This window comes from Eubalaena glacialis, chromosome 19 (genome assembly GCF_028564815.1).
Source record: "Eubalaena glacialis isolate mEubGla1 chromosome 19, mEubGla1.1.hap2.+ XY, whole genome shotgun sequence".
In the NCBI taxonomy this organism is placed as follows: domain Eukaryota; kingdom Metazoa; phylum Chordata; class Mammalia; order Artiodactyla; family Balaenidae; genus Eubalaena; species Eubalaena glacialis.
The window spans coordinates 49,298,196-49,321,491 of record NC_083734.1 but is presented as its reverse complement, the minus strand read 5'-3'; the positions used below and the strand labels follow the sequence as shown (position 1 = coordinate 49,321,491).

The following is a 23,296-nucleotide window of genomic DNA, read 5'->3' as shown; positions in this document are numbered from 1 at the left end:
TCACACCAGTGGGGGATCTGACTAGGAAGTCAGTATGCTAATTCAGGAACTTCCTGGAAACAGCAAGGACATGGACCAGGTCCGCATGCTACAGCCACCTCCTGGCTGGGGTCTGCAGCAACCTGCACCCAACCCTCTCCCCCCATACCCTCCCTGGCTGGGATGAAGGTCCCTGGCAGTGGGAGTGGCTCAGGCCCACGTACATGTCTCGCAGGCAGTACATAGCAGTGCTAATGACTTAGAGAGGGTGGTACAGATGATGGTTGGGTCTTGAAAACGAGGCCAGCCCTTCTCTTACCATGATCTCCTCTCCATTAAAAAAAAAAAAAAAAAAAAAAGCCAGGCAGAGTAGGAGGCGGATGGTTTTTTGTGAGAGGGCAGGGAGTTGTGTCCCTGGGGGGCTCTGCAGGGCGCTGTAGAAGTGAGGGTGGTGGGAATGTGGAGCTGGTGTGGTGTGAATCCACTAGAGGGTGAAGCCAAGAGGTTGTGCTTGGAGGGATGTTTGTGCAGAATAAGAACGAAGGAAGCGTTGGAGTAGAGAGCCTGTCCTTATCACAGCCAGGGCAGAGGCAGCCCTCTTGTAGAGTCTGGCGGAAGATGGACGAATGTCATCTGTTGCCATGGCACCTGCAAGTGCTGATAATTTGCATCTCATTCTTAGCTGACTCAGCCCACTCTCCACCTTTAACCAGAGGTAAAGGATGTTTCTACAGCTGGGCTAAGCAAGACAAGTCCAGAAGGTCTAGAAGTGTTTGTTAATGTGGGATGAACTGCTACAATATTATTAGAAAAATATTTTGACTTAATTGCCTTAGGCACATTAGTTCAAGTGTACTCTGTTTCCTTTGCTTGACTTGAGCACTTGCCAAGAATATCTCTGGTGCAGAATGGAAAAGTAGGACTCTAAGTAGGACTCACAGAATTATAGAATTTAGAGCTTTCTGGAAAATTCCTTGAAGACAATGGAGGACCCCCTCCCCCTTTACAATGAAAGAACCCAAGGTTAGGAGAGGTGAAGGGGGTGAGCCCTGTCACTGTCATTTGAGGGTCTTGGTCCTCCTCGGAGCTCCTGCCCCTGCTGCCTCATGGCTTCCCTCGGTTTGTGTTTTCAGTGACTGATTCCACTACCAACTGAACAGTTGTCAAAATCTTACACTTGGGTGGGACTTTGGGGCCGGGTCATATCACGGGGCTGCTCTCCAGGTCCTTCCCTGTCACAATCCTCAGTGGTGGTAGAGTGGGATGGGGGAAATCTCACCCATGGGACCTGTGGGCAAGTGGTTCTCTTCAGAGGGAACCACAGTGTGGACAGACGGCCATCTGGGACCTCTGCCAGGAACCCGGTATCTCTAGGCCTTCTTGCAGGTGTTGAATGTGGCCTTGGGTTTCTTGCCTCCTTCCCTTTACTCATGCTCTGTCCTTCACTTGGAATGTACTCTCCACCCTGGGTCTCTGCAGTCAGCTTGTCAAATCTCAAGGGCCAGCGCACACACCGCCTCTGGGAAGCCCTCCTTCATGCCCCTTCTCTCACCTCCTCCCCGTCACTTCCTTTCTCTCACTCCCACTGTTCTGCCCTACACACACTTACACACATAGACTTCTCAAACTTGATTTTTTAAAAATTGTCTTCTTCGGGCCTCAGATTCCTTACCTGTAAATAAAATTCTGACATTAAGTATACATTTAATCAGACCTTACTGCCCTATATCAAGGTTAAGTCTACTGATGCATGTATGAAAAGTATTGTTTCTCACTGAAAAAGAAAGGCTAATTTTTTCTTTAAGTTCTCAGAGACTTTTTTCAATTTATGAAGAATTAATCCAAAATACTTTTTGCACATGGAGAAGCTGAATGGTTAATAGATATGAGTGGATTCAGATAATGTAAACTAGGTTTTCTAGTTTACTAGTATGATTTGGAGGGGGAAAAGTTCAAATACTTTACTATTTATTATAGCTAGAAAATATGATTGTCCATATCAAGTCAGTTTTTCCAAAGTTAAAAGTTTGATTCTTGTATAGGGGACAGAGAACATTATGTGTGTTACATATGTTATTGTCAGTGTTCTCTAAAATGATTCCAGAGAGTAATGCTTTTAGGCTGATAGAATGAGGAAGGCTTCCTCAGGAAGTAAAAACCCAGCAACTATAAAGGAAAAGATTGAGAGATTCAACACCTAAAAATATAAAACTTTGTATGTTTAAAAAAAAAAACCCCATAATGGTAAAAAGTCAGAGATGGGGGAAAATATTTTCAGCACATACAGTAGACAGAGTGTTCATTATCCATGATACATAAAGTGAATGAGAAAAGCCCTTGGGCAAGAAACATGAATGGCCAGTTAATAGAAGAGAAACAGATGGGGGAAAAAACATGAAATGATATCAAAGCATTGAGATGCCTTTTCCCCATCCATCAGATGGACAATAATTAAAAACAATGTTCATTCTTGACAAGGGTTCAAGGTGGGCACTTTATGAAAGACTTGCTCTGTACACAAGATCTATATAGAAAGCTTTTCAAGGCAGCAGTTTTTCTAGTGTGAAAACTGGAAAAAACTCAAATTTCTATCAATAACAGAATGATTAAGTGGATGATGGTATATCTGTACTAGGTAGGAAAAGTGTGTATGCCTGTAGATTTGTATGTATTGACATAGGAAGGGGTCCAGGAAATAATAAGTGAAAAACAAACAGCAAAGCAGTATGCATAGTATGATTACATTTAAGACTAAAAACAAAAACAGTTTTGCGTGTTTGTGTGTATTTATAAATGCATACAGAAGGACAGAGGATACATCCTAAACAGTTGATTTTGGGCAGAGCAGGAGAAATTTTCACTTTTCCTCTCCATGCATCTGTTTTTGAAATTTTTTACAATGAGCTTGAAATTGTGTGTGTTTTTTTAATTGAAGTGAAAATTTATATATGCTTATTCAACCCTGTAATTCCACTTCTAAAAATAATTACTAAGGAAATAATCAGAGAGGCAGTCAAAGGTTATGTATAGCATCATAATATATTACAGCATTGTTTGTAATAGCAAAAAATTCCTAGTATCCTGTGTTGAAATGGTTACATTATAGAATATTCATTTTATAAAGCTATTTAAAGTCATGTGTGAAAGAATCTCTACTGACTTGAGGAAATACTTAAAAGTACAGTTAACATTTAGGAAATGCTTGCTCTGTACCAGGGACCATGCTCAGTGCTTTACCTAAATTGTTTTATTTAATCTTCTGAACCGTCTTTGCCATTCCCATTTTACAGATGGAGAAAGGGAGGCTTGGTTAGGGTAAATAATTTGCCTGCGGGTCAGACTCCTACCAAGTTGGTAGAACTGAAGCCAAAGGCCTTGCTGATACTCAGATGCTGGATTACTTCACTGTGTTATCTTGAGTATAAAAACAGATTACATACATACATACAGTGTGACTCATTTTATAAAAACGAGTCTTTCTGTGTCTTAGTTTTCTCATGGGTAAGGTGTGGGTACAATTTGATATTCTGAAGATAATTATTTTATTTTTAAAATTGACATACATTTACATGTAATTATTTCCCCCAGATTACAGAAGTATTTGGAAATACCTAATTAGTAGAATTTGGAAATACCTAAAACGTAGAAAATAAAAATGACTGATAAGCCTGTTATATGGAGAAAACTAGCATTAATGCCCCCCAGCCCTTTTTGCCTGGTGTGTGTATAGGTATGAACATTACTGAGGTGCTTAATAGTTACTGCAGAATGGGTTTCAGAAAAGTTTTTGCTAATTATGTGCCAACATAATAGAGGGTTTGTCTGCAATAGAGGGTTTGTCTCCACATGCCCTTGACAGCATCACATGTTATATTTTAAAGATGGAATTTGATGACCAATATTGTCTCATTGATTTGTTTCCTAATTCTTTGTTGTATTTAGTCAGTTGAGCTCTTTCGTTTGTTATTGGCCATTTGAACTTTTGGGTGAATTGCCTGTTCATGTACTTGGGAAGTATCTATGGAAGATGTGTTCCTAAAGTTGACCATTGAAGACCTTAAGCAAGACTATTAGAAAGCCCTTATAAGTGGAAGTTTCACTCTGCCTATTGGAATATGTTTTTCTTACAGGGATGAATTGGTGGTCTGTGGTTAAAACTTAACTTCCTAACCATTTGGAATTTGACTTTAAAGTTTGACTTTAAGGGACATTCCTGGCAGTCCAGTGGTTAAGACTCCACACTTCCACTGCAAGGGGCTCGGGTTCGATCCCTAGTCGGGGAGCTAACATCCTGAATGCCTCATGGCATGGCCAAAAAAACATTAAAAAAAAAAAAAAAAAGGCAGTTTGACTTTAAAATTTAAGGAGTGATTGGTGAAATGTACACAGGACCTCTCTTATGCAACTTCCTGAGAGTCTATAATTATTTCAAAATAAAGTTTAAAAAATTCAAGGAGTAGTAAAACTTTGGCTTCCTCCTGTAATTGAGTTTGACAACTCTGACTGGAAGGGCCGGTGGGAGGTGGGAGAGGGCAATATATGACAACAGACCCAAAGCCAAACAGTGGTTAGGAAACTGCTTTGTTGTTGATGTTGTTTTTAATTTGGAAATAATCTCAAACTTTAAAATGGTTGTGGGAATTGCCTGGCAGTCCAGTGGTTAGGACTCCACGCTTTCACTAGCAAGGGCTTCAGTTCAGTGCCTGGTTAGGGAAGTAAAATCCCGCAAGCCGAGCAACATGGCCATCAATCAATCAATCAATCAATCAATCAATCAATCAATGGTTGCAAAAATGAAAACTGAATAAGGAACACCATTTACTCTTTCTCAGATTCACCCCTTGTTAACCTTTGACCCCACGAGCTTTTGAAATGTGCTATTTTGTGACCCCAGCCACTACCCTCTGCTCATCCTCCTTCTGGATTTTCAGCACGACAGTCTCCCAGGTTCCAGGTACTCACTCACCTGAACAAAACTGTTTACACCCAGGTTTCAAACTTCTCAAGAACCTACAGTGGTTCTGTTTCCTAAGATTTAAGTATAAATCCAGACACTTAGCCTTCAGAGTCTTTGAACAATTGATTCCCTGCCTCTAAACTCCAATATTAATCTTCCTCCCGTGCCCCCCCAGTACAGCCCTTCAGCTGTAGCTAACCTAATCTTTTGCGACTCTTGTTCTGTCTTGATTGACTTGTTCCCATCTCGGTGCCTTTCCTCGCACTGGTATTTCATGTCCGCCATATTATTTTGTTCACGTTTCTTCCTCCTAAGTCACATACATGACTTTTCTGCTTAAAAAAACAATTTCCCAGACTTCTTTACTCTATTAGCACCATCTGATTTGGGCCTACCTATCCTGAGTTTTCATTACTTTAAGGTTGTTTTGTTTTGTTTTGAACTTTCATATAGATGTCATCATACGACATCCATCTGTTGTCTCCTTGAGACCCCCCACCCTGGCCCCCCGTGAATGGCATCGGCGTTATCTTTTATAAACCTCCATAGGCCTCGTGTGGTTGTGCTGAAGGTATGACCTGGTTTTGAATGAGTTACTGTGAACTGTATTTGGATTCATTACTGGAACCATCTATTATTATAGCAATCTATAAAGCAAAATTCTAATCATGTTGATGCTTTTGAACACCTTTTTCCTTCAGGGGTGTGGCCCTCTTCCCAGGTGGGCCTTCCTCATGGCAGGTAAAAGTCCATGCAGTGGCTGCAGAGGGTGAAGCTGTTGTGTACTAGTATAAACCTTGTGTTGTTTTGCTGGGCTGGAAGAGACTTTGAGTTGGGGGTCTGGGAACCTAATAACTAATGGGAAAGGAGTTCCGAGTTTCTACCAGTCAAGGTCTAAGTGCCTTGGGAGGCTTGCCTGTGCTGGTAGTAGAGTACTTTCTTTTCTTTTTCTTTTCTCTTTTTAAATGAAACTAAGCCTAGCACTAGCTCATTATCTACAATGTCAATATTGATTTTTGTTTGTGAGGTGGAGTATTAACAGATTAGAATGGCTGCTGGCAATTCTCATATGCTTCATTGACTTTAGATGAATCAAGGGATGGCTATTAAGACGTACTTGAGACTTTTAGGCTAAATCAGAACTTCCTACTATGGTTGTTTTCGACCAGATTCACCGTTTCCTCTGCAGCATCAAAGTGGAAAAAAATGAGCCTTGAGGCTCTTCTCTACTTTTCGTAAAACCAAATGCTATTAAAAACTGCACAGTTAAGAGATGTTAAGACATCCTCTGCAATACAATGCAGCTTGACTCTTTTCTGCTGCCAAGAGATGTTTTTGAATTAAGACTATTGACCGACACAGCCCATGCTAGCAGATGGTGCCCATACATCATATGTCCAAGTGCAAGCTTGTTCAGAGACAGCAAATATCTAATGGGCCAAATTTTACAAAGATGAAGAATTTTAACAGTGATTTTGAAGGAGTAGGGATGCTCCTGAGAAATGAGGCATGTTCCAAACCAGGCTTGCCTCTTAAGACGCAGTATTACTGTGCTTTCTACATCTGGAGACACGTTTAATTTTCAGTCAAAGTTGCTTGCTTCCCTCCTCTTTTTCCTTCCTTCAGCACTTCCTCTAATCTAGTATATGAGCTAGAAATTAATAATAATAATGATGATAATAATAATGATAATGGCCACATTACTATTTGTTCTAATGTGGAAGGACCAAGAGGAGGAGTTGCTGATAAGTGAGTGGCCTGAAAGGAACTCTTTTCTCTTTTTATGTCTCTGTAGGACCCCGAGATTGAATTGTTTCAAATACAGCTAGAGGTAGGAAGGGCAGTTATTATTAGAAAATTAGTCCAAAAAACTCACAAAAAACAAACCTATCAGATTCAGAGAGGTTATTATATCTGAGCTAATAAATGCCAACATTGCGTCTTGAAATAGCTCTTAATTTTTTTTTCCCTCCCCACATGAATCTTTAGTAAAAGGCAAAATATTCATTCGATTATGAAGAGAAGCACGAGTATGGATAGCTCTTCATTTTTCACTGTACAGTCTGATTTATTGTTGATTGGTTTTTCATGGACTAATTAATGACGATAACCTTTTTGAGTGACTAGAAATAAAATAAATTTCATGGATGTTTGGTATTCTAACCCTGACTCCACTGAGGTTGATAGGTTTGTGGAGTTCATGATAGGGAGGGAAGTTGGCTACTGGCTTCCTGTTGAGGCCTTTTGTTTTTTATGAGTTCAGATTAGATGGGAGCCATTGATTTGTTCCTTATTTTTAGACTGGATAGAATAGAATCCTGCATCAATGCTGGGGAGAGAAACCCTTATTAGAGGCTTTCTCTCTCTTTTTTTTTTTTTTCCACTTTCAAATTATTTGATTTATTTACTTAGGACTAGGCGATATCTGAGCTTCCCTTTCCATTGGAATATTCTGTGATTGAGTTTTGTTTATTTATTTTCTTACTTAAAAAAATTTTTTTTAATTGGAGTATAATTGCTTTACTTTAATGCAGTATAATTGCATTGCTTTAATGTTGTGTTAGTTTCTGCTGTACAATGAAGTGAGTCAGCTATATATATACATATATCCCCTCCCTCTTGGACCCCCCCATCCCACCCATCTAGGTCATCACAGAGCACCGAGCTGAGCTCCCTGTGCTATACAGCAGGTTCCCACTAGCTATCTGTTTTACACATGGTAGTGTATTTATCTCAAACCTAGTCTCCCAGTTCGTCCCACCTTCCCCTCCTGTGTCCACATGTCCATTCTCTATGTCTGTGTCTCTATTCCTGCACTGCAAATAGGTTCTTCTGTACCATTTTTCTAGATTACACATATATGCGTTAATATACAATATTTGTTTTTCCCTTTCTGACTTACTTCACTCTGTATGACAGACTCTAGGTCCATCCACCTCACTACAAATAACTCAGTTTCATTTCTTTTTATGGCTGAGTAATATTCCATTGCATATATGTGCCACATCTTCTTTATCCATTCATCTGTCGATGGATACTTAGTCCATGTCCTGGCTGTTGTAAATAGTGCTGCAGTGAACATTGTGGTACATGACTCTTTTTGAATTATGGTTTTCTCAGGATATATGCCCAGTAGTGGGATTGCTGGGTTTATGGTAGCTCTATTTTTAGTTTTTTAAGGAACCTCCATACTGTTCTCCATAGTGGCTGTATCAGTTTATATTCCCACCAACAGTGCAAGAGGGTTCCCTTCTCTCCACACCCTCTCCAGCATTTATTATTATTATTTTAAAAAAAATTATTAGCACCTTTAATTGTTATTTATTTATTTATATATATTTTTTGGCTGTGTTGGGTCTTCGTTTCTGTGCGAGGGCTTCCTCTAGCTGCGGCAAGTGGGGGCCACTCTTCATCGCGGTGCGTGGGCCTCTCACTATCGCGGCCTCTCTTGTTGCGGAGCACAGGCTCCAGACGCGCAGGCTCAGTAGTTGTGGCTCACGGGCCCAGTTGTTCCGCGGCATGTGGGATCTTCCCAGACCAGGGCTCGAACCCATATCCCCTGCACTAGCAGGCGGATTCTCAACCACTGCACCACCAGGGAAGCCCACATTTATTATTATTGATGATGGCCATTCTGACTGGTGTGAGGTGATACCTCACTGTAGTTTTGATGTGCATTTCTCTAATAGTTAGTGATGTTGAGCATCTTTTCATGTGCCTCTTGGCCATCTGTATGTCTTCGTTGGTGAAATGTCTGTTTAGGTCTTCTGCCTATTTTTTAATTGGGTTGTTTGTTTTTTTGATGTTGAGCTCCATGAGCTGTTCGTATATTTTGGAGATTAATCCTTTGTCTGTTACTTTGTTTACAAATATTTTCTCCCATTCTGAGGGTTGTCTTTTCGTCTTTATGGTTTCCTTTGCTGTGCAAAAGCTTTTAAGTTTAATTAGGTCCCATTTGTTTATTTTTGTTTTTATTTTCATTACTCTAGGAGGTGGGTCAAAAAAGATCTTGCTGTGGTTTATGTCAAAGAGTGTTTTTCCTATGTTTTCCTCTAAGAGTTTTATAGTGTCCGGTCTTACATTTAGGTCTTTAATCCCTTTGGAGTTTATTTTTGTGTATGGTATTAGGGAGTGTTCTAATTTCATTCTTTTACATGTAGCTGTCCAGTTTTCCCAGCAGGCAACTTATTGAAGAGGCTGTCTTTCTCCATTGTATATCCTTGCCTCCTTTGTCATAAATTAGGTGACCACATGTGCGTGGGTTTATCTCTGGGCTTTCTATCCTGTACCATTGATCTATATTTCTGTTTTTGTGCCAGTACCATACTGTCTTGATTACTGTAGCTTTGTAGTATAGTTTGAAGTTGGGGAACCTGATTCCTCCAGCTCCATTTTTCTTTCTCAAGATTTCTTTGGCTATTCGGGGTCTTTTGTGTTTCCATACAAATTGTAAAATTTTTTGTTCTAATTCTGTGAAGAACACCATTGGTAGTTTGATAGGGATTGCATTGAATCTGTAGATTGCTTTGGGTAGTATAGTCATTTTCACAATATTGATTCTTCCAATCCAAGAACATGGTATATTTCTCCATCTGTTTATGTCATCTTTGATTTCTTTCATCGGTGTTTTATAGTTTTCCGAGTACAAGTCTTTTGCCTCCTTAGGTAGGTTTATTCCTAGATATTTTATTCTTTTTCTTGTGACGGTAAATCTGATTGTTTCCTTAATTTCTCTTTCTGATTTTTCGTTGTTAGTGTATAGGAATGCCAGAGATTTCTGTGCATTAATTTTGTATCCTGCAACCTTACCAAATTCATTGATTAGTTCTAGTAGTTTTCTGGTGGCATCTTTAGGATTTTCTGCAAACAGTGACAGTTTTACTTCTTCTTTTCCAATTTGTATTCCTTTTATTTCTTTTTCTTCTCTGATTGCCGTGGCTAGGACTTCCAAAACTATGTTGAACAATAATGGTGAGAGTGGACATCCGTGTCTTGTTCCTGATCTTAGTGGAAGTGCTTTCAGTTTTTCACCATTGAGAATGATGTTTGCTGTGGGTTTGTCATATGTGGCCTTTATTATGTTGAGGTAGGTTCACTCTATGCCCATTTACTGGAGAGTTTTTATCATAAATGGGTGTTGAGTTTTGTCAAAAGCTTTTTCTGCATCTACTGAGACGATCATATGGTTTTCATTCCTTAATTTGTTAATATGGTGTATCACGTTGATTGATTTGTGTATATTGAAGAATCCTTGCATTCCTGGGATAACTCCCACTTGATCATCGTGTATGATGTTTTTAATGTGTTGTTGGATTCTGTTTGCTAGTATTTTGTTGAGGATTTTTGCATCTATGTTCATCAGTGATGTTGGTCTGTAATTTTCTTTTTTTGTGATATCTTTGTCTGGTTTTGGTATCAGAGTGATGGTGGTGGCCTCGTAGAATGAATTTGGGAGTGTTCCTCCCTCTGCAATTTTTTTGGAAGAGTTTGAGAAGGATAGGTGTTAGCTCTTTTCTAAATGTTTGATAGAATTCACCTGTGAAGCCATCTGGTCTTGGACTTTTGTTTGCTGGAAGATTTTTAATTACAGTTTCAATTTCATTACTTGTGATAGGTCTGTTTATATTTTCTAATTCTTCCTGGTTGAGTCTTGGAAAATTGTACCTTTCCAAGAATTTGTCCATTTCTTCGTGGTTGTCCATTTTATTGGCATATTGTTATTTGTAGTAGTCTCTTATAATCCTTTGTATTTCTGCGGTGTCAGTTGTGATTCCTCCTTTTTCATTTCTAATTTTATTGATTTGCATCCTCTCCCTTTTTTTCTTGATGAGTCTGGCTAAAGGTTTATCAACTTTGTTTATCTTCTCAAAGAACCAACTTTTAATTTTATTGATCTTTGCTACTGTTTTCTTCGTTTCTATTTCATTTATTTCTGCTCTGATCTTTATGATTTTTTTCCTTTCTACTGACTTTGTGTTTTCTTTGTTCTTCTTTCTCTGGTTGCTTTAGGTGTAAGGTTAGATTGTTTATTTGAGATTTTTCTTGTTTCTTGAGGTGAGATTGAATTGCTATAAATTTCCCTCTTAGAGCTGCTTTTGCTGCATCCCATAGGTTTTGGGTTGTTGTGTTTTCATTGTCATTTGTTTCTAGCTATTTTTTGATTTCCTCTTCCTTATTAGAGGCTTTCTCAATCTTAATGAGAGCTATGAACATCTTTATAAGGCATAGTAACTTTAATGGAGAGTTATAGTGAAGACTTTCATCAAGACTCATTTCCAGAACTGTTTGAGATATGCTGCTTCCTTGAAACATACCTGACTAAGGCTAAGGTTTGGAGAGCGTTTGGCTCTAAATAGCTTCCCCGCACCCCCCAAAAGTATGGGAGCATAAATGAGTACATTTGCATTTACAGTATTGTCTTAGAACATAACCACATGGTGCTATAAACACTAAAGAACAGTGTGAGCTTTTTGAATAGAATTGTTTTAGTCAGCATGATAAGTAATTCAAAATATTACATTATTTCATTCTAAAGTTGTTTGTTTGTTTGTTTTTTTAAATAAATTTATTTATTTATTTTTGGCTGTGTTGGGTCTTCGTTGCTCCGCGTGGGCTTTCTCTATTTGCGTCGAGCAGGGGCCACTCTTCGTTGTGGTGCACATGCTTCTCATTGCCGTTGCTTCTCTTTATTGTGGAGCACGGGCTCTAGGCGCGCAGGCTTCAGTAGTTGTGGCACGTGGGCTCAGTAGTTATGGCGCATGGGCTCTAGAGCACAGGCTCAGTAGTTGTGGCGCACGGGCTCTAGAGTGCAGGCTCAGTAGTTGTGGTGCACGAGCCCAGTTGCTCCACTGCATGTGGGATCTTCCCAGACGAGGGCTTGAACCCGTGTCCCCTGCACTGGCAGGCGGACTCCCAACCACTGCACCACCAGGGAAGTCCCCATTCTAAAGTTTTGAATGGTGAAATTTTTTTAAAATTTTATTTTTAATTAAGGTAAAGTGTACATAACATAAAATTTACTATCCTGTGTTTAAGTGTGCAACTCAGTAGTGTTAAGTATATTCACATTGTTCTGCAACCGATCTACAGACCTTTTTCATCATACAAAACTCTATCTCCGTTAAAAAACAACTCCCTATTTCCTACTACCCCCAGCCCCTGGTAACTGCCATCCTACTTTCTGTTTATTTGAATTTGACTACTTTAGCTAGCTCACATAAGTGGAATCATACAGTATTCATTTTTTTTTGTGACTGGCTTACTTCACTTAGCTTAATGTCCTCGAAGCTCTAAGAACTAGGTGAGGGCTGTTTTGCTTCTGGTTCCTCTACTACCAGGTAGATAGATGTAGCCCTTTGGCATTCCAGCTCATTGTGGAACAGTCTCCAGTTATGGCTCCCCCTCAGCCAGCCCTGAGCTTTGATTTCTGCTCAGGAGATCAATAAAATGAAGGTTCCAATTTGCCAGAATCATCCAATGTTTTGAGGGCAAGAGCGGCTTCTGTAGGGCTCATCCCTCTGGGGTTCTTACTTCCTTTTGGCCTGGTGGTTCCTTACTCAGTTGTTGAAGCTTCAGTGCTTTTCAGATTTTTTTAAAAATATGGATTTCATTGTTAGTTGTTTTCAGCAGAGTGGTGGACCTGATGATGGAGACTGTTTTCCCAGACACCAGACCTCTGGCTTCAGTTTGTCAACGTTGCCTCTGCCACCCCCATCCATTCTGGGGCTGGACGGGGTTAATCTTTAGCACCACTTTGCTCATGACCAAATCAGACTTTTGTTTAAACATATCTCTGACAGAAAATCATCCTATATGACAATGTGAGCTATAGGCCCTCCCCTCACAAGACTCAAAATCAGTGTTAAAACCCACGGTCTTGTGCTGGTGGCTTTGGAAGAAGGAGACCTGTTGGGTGAGAAATGACCTTTTTTGACATTTCAATTCCTGAGGGCTTGAGATAAGGTTGTCCCTTTTTTTTTTCTTTTTTTGAGACTGGTTATAATTGAATTGAGATAGTAGAGGACAGGAGGCTACTTTTTTATGATGCTAGCTTGACAGATGGATAACGAATTCTTATTTCCCAATCCTGCTAATCACATGCTAGCTGTTGAGAACTGAGCTCTTAGTTCCTGGTAGAGCTGTTCATGCCAGAGCATGGAGGGCGGGTACCAAGGCCAGGACAAGCAATCATAATGAGTGTCCATGGCATGCTTGAGGAGGCAGATTGCTGTGGTGGCAAAGGCATCAGGACATGAGCGTCAAAAGCCCGTGTCTAACCATCTCCCCGTCCCCTCCTCATTCAGTGCTGTGTCCTTGGACCAACCACGTAAAGTTCCTGGACAACAGTCAGGTGCTCTTCCTCTTGACCTTGGCTGTCCTGCAGTGCTGTGACTGTGGGAGGGTCGGTTTTACTGGCCCCAGCCGCCAGCCATTGAAGGATGGAGAGGAGAAGGCTTGGAGGACTCCCCAGGAGGAGGAAGGAGTGGCTACTTGATGGTTTGTCTAGAACCCAAACCAGGGACTCGAGTTCCAGGACACACAGTTATCCAGCAGTTTGGGTCCTAGAAGCAGTCTTTGTTTATCTGGTCTAACCTCCTCATTTGCGGATAAGCAAACAGGGCCCTAAGATTTTCGTATATTTAAAAAGTAGTAGTGCTGCTCTAGCCTCACGTGGCATGTTTTAGTACAAAACTAGTGAGGTGGAGCTAGACTTTGGTCAGCGTGGATTTGGGGGAGGTTACTCTAAACCTCTGAAGCCACTGCCTGAGCCCTGGAGAAAGACATTAGCCATGGTGAGCCAGACTACCTACTCCGGCTGGCTGCCTGGCACCTAGCTCTCTGTGGGGCCCAGCTCAGGCCCGGTTGGCTGACACAGACCTCTGCGGTCAGGCCACTCAAGATGGCTGTTCTCTTGCTCTCTGTACATCCCCAGCCCGACCTGCTTCACCCACACTCTACTCACATGACTGACCTTCCTGCATGCTTGCCCCAGGCCCCAGTTAGTGATTGTTCTTATGAAAAGGGCGGTGCGGGGCACGCCCCACTGCTAGTTTCCCTGGTAACCAATGAGCAAACCTGACGTAAGTTCCCCCTATAACTGGCCGTCTCCCGTTCCCCCCTGCGAGTGAAGACTGCTGCCATGTCCTGCCCACCGTCCACCACCCAGGTGGGGTGTCGCTCCAGAACCTTGCTTCAGATGTTTAAGCTTCCCCATCCGTTAAACCGTTGATGTCTCCGTAGCTGCCTCCAGGGTCTTTCTTCTGTCTTGAAGCTGGGCGAGCACAGGGCTGTAGGCCTGCAGGGTGCAGCCCAAGAAGACCTTAAGACAGTCTAGTCAGAGATCAGCAGAGGTCCCTTTAACCGGCAAGTCAGGGGGCCCGACTATGTGTTGGAGGTTTGGGCAGATCGGCCCCTGACAGCCCTTCCTGGGCAGGTGCCAGCTCACTGTTCTCCAGGACCCTGGCTGCTGAGACCGCAGGCTCCTGGACACACTGCTGTTTGGCCCTGTGACCCTGGACTGGGCCTGACTTTGCCTGTGGATTCCCAGGCCATCCCACCCTCAACTACAAAAGAGCCTCTCCACTCTTGCCTTGCTCCTCAGAGGACCGACTGACACTGTTCAGCCCCCCAGTCATGCTCTCTGTATGTGCACCTGTGCCCACAGTCACTTTTACTACCAGTGAAGCAGCCTCAGAGCAGCAGAGCCTTTCAGATCATCCTTTATGTTATTAAAGCAATTTAATTAAAGCTGATTTTTCAGCCTATTGAGAATTATCAAGTACCAAACTTTTAAAATTACCTCTGTAATTTTCTTTTAAAATTACCCTTATAAAAGGAGGTGACAGTTAAATGAAAAATGTGTGTTGCGCTTGGTATTTTTCTTCTCACTAAGCCAACAAACCTGTTGGCTTTGAGATAACAGGGAAGGATTGTCCTGGACCTGAGGCTGTGTCTTTCTAGCTTGCCCTCAGCTCCTGGATTTAAATTGCTTTGTCTGATTGATAGAGATCATTCCCTTTTCTTGGATCCAATGGGGATAGGAGAGCCTGAGGGTCATGAATGAGCTTGGGCAAAACTCTGTTGAAAAATTTTTATGAAAGTAATTTCTCTCAAGTGTTGATACTGAAAATGTGTTGTTTCAGATGTGTCCTTGTTGTGACTGGGCCCTTGAACTGTAATTCTTGTCATCGCTGGGTTATTTCCTGTTTCTAGGAAATAGTTTTTCTTGCCCACCCGCCCCAGGTTCCCCCCCCCCAACCTCATCCCCTCATCCCCTCATCCCCTCATCCCCTCAACACACACACAGGTTTACCTTTTCTCTTGTTGGTAGTATCAGTTGCTAGCATTTTGAACATGAGTATTTGGTGGAAGACTTAACTGTAGAGTTTTTCAAATTAAAGAAACAAGCAAGGGACTTCCCTGGTGATCCAGTGGCTAAGACTCTTCACTCCCAGTGCAGGGGGCCCGGGTTTGAGCCCTGGTCAGGAAACTAGGTCCCACATGCTTCAACTAAAGATCCCGCATGCTGCTACGAAGATCCTGCGTGCCACAACTAAGACCCGGCACAGCCAAATAAATAAATAAACAAATAAGTATTTTTAAAAAGAAAAAAAAAGAAACAAGCAAGCAACATCATGTTGATTGTCTATGGCAGATTACTTGTGTGAGTATATCAGATTGGGTTGTGTACTATCACCTGTAAACATAAACGTAGGGTTTTAGATTTGGAAAGGACTCTTGGTGCCTCATTTAACAGATGAAGATTCTGAGACCCATAGAGGTCTTGGCTTGTTCAAGGTCCCACAGAATCAGCTGGAAAAGGAGCAAGTATCAGAAGCCCTCTTTCCTGGTCCCAAGGCTGCTCTTTCCTCTCTCGCATGATGCCTCTCTCGTACTGGTGGTCTCCCCCGGCTCCCCAACACCCACCCTCCATCCTGGACATGGAGAATAGACCCATGTGTCAGGACACACCAGGCCTGTGCTCATCTTCATGCCTTTGTCCCTTCTTTCTAATCACACCCATTTAGCCACAACCTACCCCTCAGTTTAAAAGAGCGAGCGGGTGTCCTACCGTCCACACTGCTCTCACCCTCCTCAGAACGCCTGAAGGTCAGTCCTCAAGTGCGTTTTAGCTCCTTTGACGGAGTTTCTTTCCAGATTGTGTTCATTTCCCTCTTGTAGGACCTGTCATGATGCCTTGTTCCCAATAAATGGGCCGTAAGTGAATAGGGGGAGATGTAATGCACTGGGTGTCACAGGGTGCGCTTGGCTTCTTTTGTTTTTCTGCCCAGCTTTTCAGGCGTCTGTTTTCTCTCCAGCAACTAAGCTCCTGAAGGGCAGAAAGCATAGCCTCCATGTCTCTCGCCCTAGCTCTTAGCAGAGTTCTCAGTTGGTGGTGGGTTGCATCATTGAGACTTCATTTTCCTGCCCTTTGATTCTTGGATTCAGTTTAAAATACAAGTTTGCTTTATCTTGAAGCCTCAGAAAATGGCCATGTCTTCATGGCTGCCTAAATACTCTGGCCTGAGGGTACCTACCATTTGGGGAATAAAGAAGCCGACAGATCACAGCAGTTAGTTTACAGATTTCCCTTACCACCCTTGGATACTTTGCTCCTTATATGCAGTGGCAAGATATATGAGCGTTGGTGGGAGACACAAAAGAATTGTTAGGATTGCTGTGAAAATTGCAATGAAAGCAGTAACCCTCCAGGATTAGCTTTTTATAGCTGGAAAACCACTGGTGAAATTTTTATTCCAAGATCCTCAAAATCGCCAGGATGCTGCATTTTATCCTGTTGGACTTCTGAAGTAATACTGGTAGCAACTGTTGTGCAGGCCTTTCAGGCCTTGCAATATAGAATTACTGATAGAAATGAGCCAGTTAAGAGGGAGGAAACGATGAGTTAGATGTTGTGAAGGAAAACAGATTGTATGGCGTTTATAGCACTGGTTTGTAGTTTGCTCATAAAAGAGAATGCCTAACTGGAATTTATCTGATGAAAATTAAGCCATTAAACCTGCTCAAGTGAAAACAGTGGCCATCTGCCAAGTAAAAGCATAATCACCATTTAGAAGTGAGCTTCATCTGCACTCCTGTCCACGCACGACAGCGTCTCCCGTGGAGAAACCGCTTTCTGACTTCTGGTTTTCTCGCTGTTTTCACAGAGCCTGAGCCCTTGTGAAGCCGGCGATGACAAGTCTGAATGGTCGCCATGCCGAAAAAACCATTGACATGCCAAAACCGTCAGCCCCCAGAGTGCACGTGCAGAGGTCCGTGTCCCGAGACACTATCGCCATCCACTTCTCGGCATCCGGGGAGGAGGAGGAGGAAGAGGAGGAGGCGTTCAGGGAGTACCTGGAGGAGGGGCTGGACGACCAAAGCATTGTAACGGGGCTCGAAGCCAAGGAAGACCTCTATCTTGAACCCCGGGGTGGCCATGACCCCGCTGGCCCTGGCGCCCAGCTCATCCTGGCAGACGGACTGTCCGTGTCCCCGGCCATCTTGCCCGTCTCCGAGAACACTGCAAAGCTGCTGGAGCCCCCTCCTCCAGCAGCACAAGTATTAAGTACGGTGCCATTGGCTCTGTCCCCGGGCTCGTCTTCGTCGGGGCCCTTAGCTAGCTCTCCCAGCGTGTCGTCCCTTTCTGAGCAGAAAACCAGTTCTTCCTCCCCGCTGTCCTCGCCTTCCAGGTCTCCCATCCTCCCATCCAGTGCCTCGTCCTCCACCCTTTACAGCGCAAAGCCCTTCATGAGCCTCGTGAAGTCCCTGTCGACCGAGGTGGAGCCAAAAGAATCCCCCCACCCCCCACGGCACCGGCACTTGATGAAGACGTTAGTCAAGTCTCTGTCCACCGATACCTCCAGGCAGGAGTCAGATAACGTGTCGCACAAGCCACCCGACTCCAAGCTGAATTTACACCTGTTCAAGCAGTTCACGCAGCCACGAAACACAGGTGGAGATTCCAAAACTGCACCCTCTTCCCCTCTGACGTCGCCTTCCGATACACGCTCCTTTTTTAAAGTGCCCGAAATGGAGGCGAAAATTGAAGACACTAAGCGACGCCTTTCTGAAGTCATATATGACCCTTTTCAGCTTTTTAGTAAAATTATAGGGGAAGAAAGTGGCAGCCATAGGCCCAAAGCCTTATCTTCAAGTGCTTCAGAGCTCTCCAATCTGTCCAGCCTGAACGGTCACTTGGAAAGCAATAACAACTACAGCATCAAGGAGGAGGAGTGTGACTCCGAGGGGGAGGGCTTGGGGAGCGACCCTGGCGTCCCCGGGAGGGACCCCCCACAGTCCTCCGAGGACCCTGCGAGGGAGGCAGAACCGAAGAGTTCTCAGGGGAGCAGTCTGAAGGAGGTAGGCCTGAAGACCGGCTCTCTGGTTCTTGAGAGATGCTCTCTGTCTGCCTTGGTGAGCAAAGAGGATGAAGAGTTTTGCGAACTGTACACTGAGGACTTTGATTTGGAAACGGAGGGAGAGAGTAAAGTTGAGAAGCTCCCAGAAGTCCCTCTCAAGCCAGAGGTGCTGGCGGACGATGGCACGGCTCTGGACAGTGACGAGGCAGACTCGGCCGTGCAGCACCCCGAATTGCCCGTGAAGACGCTGGGCTTCTTTGTCGTGTGTGTCTATGCGTACCTCATCCTCCCCCTCCCCCATTACGTGAGTGGACTCTTTCTGGGCATTGGCCTTGGATTCATGACTGCAGTTTGCATGATTTGGTTTTTTACACCACCAAGTGCTCATAAATATCACAGATTACATAAAAATCTACAACACTGGAACCCAAGATCTCTGGATATCAAAGAACCTGAGATACTGAAGGTAAGCCTCTCCGCAGTAGCTGGCTGGCATCCAGCCTCATTTTAGATCTGACTTTATTCTTTTAGTTCATTGTCACAGGTTTTTGCCCAAGCAGTGTTTTTAAGACTTTGGGATCTGTTCATTCTCCAGGCACCCAAGACACTTGTTTGGTAAACCTCATTCTAGTTCAAGTTTTGCCAGTTCGCCATGTGGTTTTTCAAGGCTCTCCATGGCTCTGGAGAGTAGCATTTCCATCCAGTTTCCATTCCGGTCTCTCTCTAAATTTGCTAGGGATTTGCTACTTGCTGAGGATTCGTTATAGCTGAGTCTGTTAGGATTGAATATTCTTGAGACCTCGGAGCAGGGTTAAATACTCCTGGAATGCAAGAGAAGGGACGGAGGAAGAGAAGGCAGACTAACATCAGGGGTGGGCCACTGCTGGCAGTACTCTTTGCTCTGTGCACAGTGGGGTCTGGGCTCGAGAAGGAGGCATCACCTTCTCATGCATGTCAGATCTCAGGATTTGGGCCTCCTGAGGGGCGCCCAAGGCAAACCACGAGGGTGCAGACAGAAACTACTAGAACTTCCATTTGTGTTTATTTCTGCATATTTAAAAAGTTTTTGTTTGTTGTATGTTTCACAGTATACACAATATAGAAGTACAGCTGTAGCTTGTATAGGTCATAAGTCATAGGCACATACACACTTCTTTGTATATATATTTTTAAATTTTGGTAAAATACACCTAACAGAATTTACCATCTTAACCTTTTTTAAGTGTACAGTTCAGCCGTATTATATTTAATATTCATTCACATTGTTGTACAACCATCACTACCATCCAGCTTGTAAAACTGAAACTCTAAACCCATTAAACAATAACTCCCTATTTTCCGCTCTGCCTAGCTCCTGGTAACCACCGTTTTACTTTCTGGTTTTTTTTTATTTTGAGTACTCTAAGTATGTCGTATTAGTGGAATCACACAGTATTTGTCTTTTTGTGACTGGCTTGTTTCACTTGGAATAATGTCCACAAGGTTCTTACCTGTTGTAGCATATTGCGGAATTTTGTTCCTTTTTAAGGCTGAATAATATTCCATTGTATGTCTATACTTACTACATTTTGCTTATCCATTCATCTGTTGGTGGACACTGGGTTGTTTCCACATTTTTGCTATTGTGAGTAATGCTGCTATGAACGTGGGTGTATAAACAGGTCTTCAAGACCTTGCTTTCAATTCTTTGGGGTATGTACCCGGAAGTGAAATTGCTGGATCATATGGTAATTCTAGTTTTGATATTTTGAGGAACTGCCATACTGTTTTCCACAGTGGCTGTACCATTTTACATTCCCACCAATAGTGCACAAGGATTCCAGTTTCTCCACATCCTTGCCAACACTTGTTATTTTCTGTTTTTTTGATAATTTTTTTATAATTCAAAGCTTGTTTGGTTTCTCTGTTAATAGGTTTGTCCTCCTCTCTGTTTAAATGAGTGCTCAAAAAATGGCACCATGATCTCTATTTATTACAACACAAAAACGAAAACAAAAACCCCACAACAAAACAAGGGGAAGAACTCTCAAGGTCCAAAATACTGTTTGTCTTGTTTTGTTTTTTAATTTCATAACCTTTTTTCCTTATTTAAAAAAAATGCACGATCAATGTTTAAAAAACCACAGAAAACCCAAAGGAAAAAGATATTCTTTATCACACTAGTGGGAAGGAATTATAGTTAATATATAATATATACATATATGTACATATATATTTGGTATGTATCCTTGTTTTTTCCTACATTTCTGCATGTATGAGCACATATATCACACACATTCACACTCATGCACTCTTTTTGTTTTGATTTAATGGGATCATATACAGGCGTATCTCAGAGATATTGCAGGTTTGGTTCCAGAGCACCACAATAAAGCAAAATATTGCAGTAAGGGAGTCACACGAATTTTTGGTTTCCCAGTGCATATAAAAGTTACGTTTACACTATACTGTCCTCTGTTAAGTGTGCAATAGCATTCTGTCTAAAAAAACAATGTATATATCTTAATTTAAAAATACTTCATTGCTACACAATATTGTAAGTAAACTATACTTCAGTAAAAGAAATTTTTTTAAAAAGTTATTGCTAAAAAATGTTAACCATCACCTGACGATGCCGGGTTGCCACAAACCTTCAATTTGCAAGAAATACAACATCAGTGAAGCTTAGTAAAGCGAAACACAATAAAATGAGGTATGCCTGTGTTTTGCAGTTCAGTCTTTTTTTTTTTTTCCCTTTCACATGGCAATATGTTATGAGACTGTTTCTTTTTTAAGAGAAGCTGGTGCTGAATCTTGAGGCTATGACACACTTAAGCTTAGCATTAATATAAGAAGTGGAGCAAAAGTGACTCATTATGCATGGTTGCTAAGCTTTTTTGATAGGGTGGTGCCGTGACTATCTGAATTACATGCCCTCTAAGGAAGTTAGTGCTAACTTTAGCAAAGAAAAATGGTACTTAGGTTAACTCCAGTGCCCAATGACTGACTGCAGTATTCAGTTTAAACTGGTTTGAGCTCTTAATTGTCTTGGGAAGATTTTACTTTTAATCCAGTCAATCTTTAATGCTGAGTCCAATTTACTAAGTAGTCTACTGATTAATCAGGAACTTACTACCTACACAGAGGATGCCAAAGTTATAGCACAGTGCGGTTGTTTTGATCTGATCATTGAAACAGTAAAGGCAGCACTACGATGCTGAGCACCGACAGCGGGCTGCGTGTTGGGTATTTTATCTCATTTAATCCTCATCACAACCCTTTTCAGTTAAGTTGTGTGCTCACGAGGACACGATGGCACAGAGAGGGTAAGTTACTTGCCCAAGGTCACGTAGCTAGTGAGTAGGGGAGCCATGCAGGACTGACTCTTTTTCCTTTCTTTTTTTTTTTTTTTTTTTTTAAGGAAGGTGTTTCACCCTTGATGCCTGGGATAAATGTATTTTTTTGTTTGTTTCTTTTTTTAATAAATTTATTTATTTTTGGCTGCATTGGGTCTTCGTTGCTGCACGTGGGCTTTTCTCTAGTCGCGGCGAGCGGGGGGCTGCTCTTCATTATGGTACTCAGGCTTCTCATTGCGGTGGCTTCCCTTGTTGTGGAGCATGGGGTCTAGGCGCATGGGCTTCAGTAGTTGTGGCATGCGGGCTCAGTAGTTGTGGCTCACGGGCTCTAGAGCGCAGGTTCAGTAGTTGTGGCGCACGGGCTTAGTTGCTCCACGGCATGTGGGATCTTCCCGGACCAGGGCTCGAACCCATGTCTCCTGCATTGGCAGGCGGATTCTTAACCACTGCACCACCAGGGAAGTCCCGGGCCTTGGTTTCTTTATAAAACGGTTCTGTGAACCTGTTTCTGGGGGGAGTTGAAAGAGTCACTTTTTGAATATGGCTTGATTCCGAGGATTCGTCAGCTGGTTTGAGTTATTTTCTGTGCATCTGATGCTGTTTAGTTGGTTTTTTATAAAGGATATGATGCAATTCTTGAGGGCAGGTATGGAAAAAAATTTTAAACATTCACTGATATAGGAGGCTATAAAACCTCACTCTGTGATAAAACTCTGTAGTACAGAGGCCTAGCCCCTTGATCCTGCACACTTCCTACCCTAAGTAGACTACATCTGGAAGCCCATGAACCAGTCAGGCGGGGAGCTTGGTGCTCGGGACTGTTTTAGGAGACCATGTGGTTTTAAACCTCTGAACCATAGAAGTTCTCATCGATGGGCCCAGGCAGTCCTTGCAGCCTGGACTGAGAGTCTGGTTCCTTTATTGGCTTCATAAACAATTCAAGGAGCGTTGCAGTTGGTTTTTTTTTTTTGATGTGCCTTCACATGACAAGGAAAGGGGGGAGAAAAGTAAAGCTTTTCTGTACTTTATCCAGGTGATTTTATTATTCCATCCATACTGCAGACATTTGTGTTTACAAATGACACTGCAGCAGTGATGAGTGTGTGGGCTGGTGAGCCAAAAAGACTACTTTGCAGCCAAGTAGGAACTCTTCTCAAAGACTGCTGTGGGGTTGGTTAGGCCTCATGGTACCCTACCACCTCCCCCCTAACCCCACCAATCAGCAGCTCTACTGTCTGGAAGAGAAACTGTCGAAGCCTCTGTGAGGCCAAAGAGCTGTCCCAAAGTCCACAGAATAACTCTCAGAACCTTCTCCAAAGCCTGCTTGTTCTTAATGATGGGAATTCATAGCTAATACGAAGCAGCAATTAGGAGAAAGATGTTGCCACCTGCATTCATAATAAAGTGACATGTGAACGCATGAAAGCCGGGGGAAGACCAAAATGTTAGGAGAAGCTAATGGGACTTACAGCATGGGGGTCTGGGTAAGTTAGCTCCGGGCAGGGCCTTGTGTGTGCCACTGAGTCCAAGGGCGGCATTGTGAGCAACACCCCTAGGTGGTAACCTTCCGGGGGTTTTACTTTGGGTGACTAGCTAGATACCCTGAACTAGGGGCCCTGGGAAAGAATGGGAGAATGAGGCATTTAGAGTCAGCATATTGCACT

The 23,296-nt window shown here is 42.6% G+C and overlaps 1 protein-coding gene and 1 pseudogene across 3 annotated transcripts in view; one reads left to right on the top strand and one right to left on the bottom strand.

Moving 5' to 3' along the window:
- Positions 1-23,296, top strand: part of TEX2 (testis expressed 2) — a 107,457-nt gene that overhangs the window by 29,889 nt on the left and 54,272 nt on the right. For all 3 annotated transcript variants that reach the window (XM_061175506.1, XM_061175507.1, XM_061175508.1), the window contains exon 2: positions 17,104-18,763. In XM_061175506.1, coding sequence (XP_061031489.1) covers positions 17,129-18,763 — 1,635 coding nt within the window. In that variant the 5' untranslated portion in view covers positions 17,104-17,128. The remainder of the gene's footprint in view (positions 1-17,103; positions 18,764-23,296) is intronic.
- On the bottom strand, positions 6,844-6,969 carry LOC133081026 (U5 spliceosomal RNA; annotated as a pseudogene).